This window comes from Triticum aestivum, chromosome 3A (assembly GCF_018294505.1).
Source record: "Triticum aestivum cultivar Chinese Spring chromosome 3A, IWGSC CS RefSeq v2.1, whole genome shotgun sequence".
Taxonomy (NCBI): Eukaryota; Viridiplantae; Streptophyta; class Magnoliopsida; order Poales; family Poaceae; genus Triticum; species Triticum aestivum.
This window is the reverse complement of record NC_057800.1, coordinates 13,134,317-13,139,691: the sequence shown is the minus strand read 5'-3', so window position 1 is coordinate 13,139,691 and position 5,375 is coordinate 13,134,317. Positions and strand designations below refer to the sequence as shown.

Below are 5,375 nucleotides of genomic sequence, written 5' to 3'. Positions count from 1 at the left end.
GGGTGTATGTGTAAAACAGTGGGGACTACTTCGTAAATTTAGACTAAAATTGAACAGTCATGAAAAATCACGCCATGTAGGCAAAAAATAGGTCCCATCTGTCATAAACGCGATCAACAGAGCCAAATCCGCCGATCGGTGGATTTTGCAAAAACATTACCGAAGACATGATGTTTTCTGCAAAAAAATGTATTGTAGTGTTTTCTGCAAACCTAGCCTTCAAAGTGGTGGTTTCCGGCAATTTACTCACACCGATCTCATCTGGTTCTCATCTCCGTCCATCCATCCATACACCCGGCAAACGTCCGGCCGGCTCTACCCGCGCGTATGGCCTTGTCTGCCCATCCCGAAAATGGTATGAGGAATGCAGTTAGCAGCCGGCCAGGAGCGGTGGAGTGGCCGTCTACTGTACGTACTGTTCTTCATATATTCATTGGTTGCATTTCCGGCAAGTTGCTGAAAACATCTGCCGAAAGGTTTTGTTGGAAAAGCTGTTTGTTACAGTACTCACGTATGACCGAATTAATTCCTAGTGTCCTCTGGTTCATGCGAGAAGCAAAAAAGAAGAATAATAATAATAATAATAATAAGTTGTTGCTACAGTATCTCACCACGAATCAGATGCATACATAGGGTTTCTGTTTCCGACGACGGCCAGTACTAGGAATTACTTGTCACATATTTCCACGAATCAGATGCATACACCTGATAGTTGCAGCGGCAGTGATTAATTCTCGTGAGAAGTTCTATCAGTTGAGTAATCACCGAGCGCATGTGCGTTGCGTAAGCTGCAATCAAGGTGGAAACACGGCCCTTGGCTCGCGCCGTGCGGTGCACGGAGGGACGGAAGGAGGTGACGGTGTGCTCGCTCTGTCATCATCCATGATGCAGTCCGATGTCTAAAAACCGATTGGATCGACGTCACGAGCCATGGGGGGCACATGGAGAGAGAGAGAGAGAGAGAGAGATCCCCGGCCGGCATCGTCGCGGCGTCGGTGCTCCTCCGGATCCAACGCACACAGCTCGACGAATCAATCATGGAGCCATGCACACGTTCGCAGCACAGCACAGCACGGAGGAGCCACACACTCGCTCCCCACTCCTGCTAAGCATCAAAATTACAACAACAAGAAAGAATATGATAGCCTGAGACGGATCGTGTCACCTCGAGACCAAAGGAAAAAATTTCTGTTGCTCCTAATGTCAAAATGTGTATGTATGAGAGCTTCTTTCTATACGACTGATCTTATCTGAAACTGCTACTGAACGCCTCTCAAGAAACAAAGAATGATGAAATTGCTACTGAATGCCTCTGAAAAAACCATCCATCAGCTAACATCTTTGGGTAGTACAGTTTTCTGCTACTCTTGACCATCTCATCTACACTTGATCGCCATGCCTGCCATATCATACAATTTTTTTTGTCGTCCGATCTCTTCTCATCTCATCCGCTAGACTGCTACATACACTGGCATATATAGATATGGATACATACATTCTACTGGTATACCATCATAACTAGAATTAGAAAAGAAACAAAAAAAAAAGTCAAAGAAGAAGATCAAATGAAGGATTCACTGGAGCTTGTTTGCTCTGATGTGCGCGATGGCCTTCTTGAGCAGCGGCCGGAACCTCTTGAGGTCCAGCCGGACGTCCTGCTTGTCCAGGTACACCTGCTTCAGCGACTCCCACCCCTTGCTCTTCACGCCGTCGGGGTCCGTGAAGATGGCGTGGTCCGGCGGGTACTGCTCCGTCAGCGTGCTCTCCGCCGGCGCGATCCGGTACTCGAGGTATTTCAGGCCCATGTCCCTGGACGGCGTCCGGAAGTAGCCGGCGACGAACTCCAGCCCGCCCAGCGGCACCACCTGGATCACCACCCCGCCCGTGGGCAGGAACACCATGTTGGTCAGCCCGGCGCCGTGCACGCCCAGCATGGCGTCGCACGTGTTGGCCAGCTCCGCGAAGGGCGCCACCTCGTGCGTGCCCTCCGACACCACCACCTCGAACCCGACCTTCTGCGCCGCGCGCACGATGTCGTCGGCGTTCACGAACCGCCGCGTGCTAGCGCGCGCGATGAGCAGAAGCCGTGGCCTGGCGCCGGTGGCCGGCACGGCGAGGCCGCGGGGGAGGCCGTAGACGCCGCGCATGTGCTTGGTGAAGTCGACCATGGAGTAGCCGTTGGGGCCGCGGAGCGGGTCGATGCTGAAGTCGGCGTGGCAGGTGAGCCCCACCTGGACGTGGCGGAAGCAGCGGGTGCGGTTGTCGGCGGCGAGGTCGACGAGGTCGTAGTTGGAGAGGCTCTTGAAGACGGGGAGGAACTTGCCGACCCACCACATCTGCAGGTCGGAGACGAGGAACTGCACCTCCCCGCCGTACTGCTTGGCCGTGAGGAAGAGCGGCAGGATGACGTCGGTGTAGGCGTGGAAGTAGTTGCCCGTGTACCCGCGGTCCGAGAAGAGCAGCGCCGGCACCGAGTGCCTGATCGCGCACTCGGCGTCCTCGCCGGCGCCGGGGAGAGTCGTGGTGGAGCGCACGGTGATGTTGGTGACGTGGCGCATGGCGTTGGGGTCGACCTTGCGCGGGTACGGCCTGATGCGCCACTCCTCGGCCTGCGGCGCGCCGACCAGGGTGACGGTGGCCTTGGCGCCGTGGACGCGCACGTCGCCGTCCAGCTCGCACCAGTCGATGCGCCGGTTCGACGTCAGGTCGCACAGCGGCTTCCACTCCCGCCGGGGCGCCGTCGCCGCCTCCTCCGAACCTGAATAATAATTCCACGCACCAAAAACACGTTGATCTTCAGTTAGTAGTTGGCCATGAATGATCAGAAAAATGATTGGCACGGAAAAGTGAAGCAGCGGCCAAAGAAAATCTTTTCTTGCGAGAGCTTGGCAGACAAGAACATTATTGAGTTCGTGTAGGACCAAGCACTAGTACACTAGTCCACGAAATGAAATGATCAAAGCAAAGGAGGGGTCTAGAAAATGGGGCTTTCCCGTCGTCAGATTAGTGAGTGAGAGGGGACGGGATGAGGCATTGCCACATTGCTCTCCTCTCAAGAAAGAAAGCTGGAGAAGAGGACGCAATGGGTAAAAGCAGAGGAGTGGAGCAGTGTAGCAAGGACATTGTTTCTTTGGGACAGGGAAGTGGAGCTGCAAAAGATAAAAAGAAATGTGTCTGCATTTCGCAGCAGGACGAGTGATTGATTGCTCAAACTAGTAGAACAAGTTCAAGTGCTTGAGGTGTTCATTTTTTACCATGGAAATAGAAGAAGAATTACTAGTAGTAGGTGTGATGAGATGAGATGAGTACCTGGCTGCTGCTTGACAGCCTCTGGAGTGAGGGGAATCTGCTGGAGTGGAGGAGCCTTGGCCTCCTCCTGCTTGGGAGCCTCTGGAACTGGAACGGTAGGAGGAGTCTGCTGGACTGGAGCAGGAATCGTCGCCGGGTCGGATTGAACCACGGACTGTGAGCCGCCATTGCTGGAGCTCTTGTTTGGTGAATTAGCAGCGGCAATGGCATCCTGCACTAGCAGCTCCTGGTCCTCAAGAACACCTGACCAACCAAACACCCACAAAGCTCGGCTTGTCAAATCCAACAACTACTAACTCCCTTTTCCCCCAAGAACAAAACAATTATGCGAAGCCGCATCTTATCTACTACTAACTAATTGGTTGGTCGATTGGATCCTCACTCACCTTGTTCCTCTTGCGTGCCGTTTGCCGACAGGGGAGGGAGAAGAGCGCCGGCGGCGTCATCGTCCTTGGCGGCCTCCACGGCAAAGGTGTCATCTTTCTTCGTGTCCGCCAGCGACGCATCGTGGACCAAATCTAAAGCGAAAAGGAACGGGGAGATTAAAAAAAATACACCAGTCTTTGTCACCGGATTGCCTGGATGGACGTTGCGTGCGAGCCGGTAGAAGCAGCCAAGTAGCGGCGGGCGGCGGCCGCGGCAGCTCGTGGCCTCTAGCCATGGCCATGGCCGGACCGCCTGACGCATACATAGACAGTGTAATAAGCAAATGATTTGTTGTTTACCTTGCGGTGAAGAGGAGGAGGGGGAGGTGGTCGTGTGGTCGTCGCCGTCCGTGTCCAGCACCTCGGCCTTGCTCCCCTCCCCGGATAATGCCGCGTCCTGCCCCGGCACGCCCAAATCTGAAGAAAAGAAGGCCGTCAGTCAAACTTGTCGATTGGCAAGATAGATTCGGCCGAAATGTTGGCGCGGGGGATGGATTAAGCACCTAATTGGGTCTTGGAGCCGGCGGCGGCGGCACTCACCGGCGAGCCAATCCGGGTCTCCAGGGGGCTGACTGCACACAGACACGTCGAGATTGGTCCGTCAGAGCCGCGGGGGACAAGGGGGGTAGAGGAAGCGGGAAGCGAATGCAGATGCGCGGAGGGAGGAGAGGGGGAGGGGGGTGGCTTACCGAGGGGCGCGATGTGGATGGCGTCGAACTTGGCGGTGGAGAAGTACGCGCAGGTGACGAGGAGGAATCCGGCGACGAGGCCGATGCCGAAGTTGCGCGGCTCGACGGTGCGGCTGAAGGCCTTGAGCAGCCTGGCGGTGTCGTGGTGGTGGGCGTAGGCCGCCGCCTTGCCGCCCTCCATGCCCGCCGCCGCTCTGCTCTCCTTGCTCTCCTTGCTCGGTTGGGCTGTGTCTGACTCTCTGCTCGCGAGGGAGAGAGAGAGAGAGGTGTCGAGGTGGAGGGTGAGCGGAGCAGAGCAGGGGCGCGGCGCGTATATATCTCTGGGCTAGCGAGCGAGAGAGAGCCTGAGCTGACCTCACATGCTTACAGGCAGCGCCGGAGCAAGCAGCGGCAGCGGGTGTGGGGCGAGCGACGCGTTGCGTTTACTTATACTACTTAACTAACCGTAACTCGTGAGCTAGCAGTAGTTGTACACTAAATAGCAGCAGATTCAGTGGTAGTAATATGGAGCAAGCTGAGCGTGCGAAAGCGAGGAGAAGAAGAAGAGACGGGCGAGCGAGGCATGGCAAGGCAAGGCTTTTCTTTCTCCAGTAATCCCTCCGTAACTCGTGGCCTTGTTTGCCACAAAGAAAATCAATATAAATAAACTGCGTGGCTTTCTCCCCTCCCCGTTTCAATCAAGCTGTACTGTTAGTAGGAGTACGAGTAGTACGCGTTGTTGTGTGTTCCCGTGAAGGGTGGAGAGATGCCTGACCAAGTGAGGGAAGGACGGGACGGAGTGGGGAGCGGCTGCTACTGCTGCGAACGTGTGCTCCGTGATTGGATCACCGGAGGGAGGAGCACCGACGCTGCCTGCTCTCCTGCTGGCTGGCTGGATGGATCCTGGCTCCTGGGAGATCGGATTCAGATCAGGTGCTCCTTTCGTCCGCCCGTCCGTGCATCCATCTATTGG

General features: G+C 55.6%; 1 protein-coding gene across 1 annotated transcript; it reads right to left on the bottom strand.

Annotated features, from left to right (window-relative positions):
- Positions 1–1,277: 1,277 nt before the first annotated feature.
- LOC123059840 (beta-1,2-xylosyltransferase XYXT1) lies at positions 1,278–4,830 on the bottom strand. Its single transcript, XM_044482362.1, has 6 exons — positions 4,424–4,830; positions 4,238–4,306; positions 4,035–4,151; positions 3,696–3,827; positions 3,310–3,552; positions 1,278–2,758 (listed from the first exon to the last, which is right to left on the bottom strand). The coding sequence occupies exons 1-6, from the start codon at positions 4,602–4,604 to the stop codon at positions 1,575–1,577; spliced, it is 1,926 nt and encodes a 641-aa protein (XP_044338297.1). The 5' UTR covers positions 4,605–4,830; the 3' UTR covers positions 1,278–1,574.
- Between the last annotated feature and the right edge of the window lie 545 nt (positions 4,831–5,375).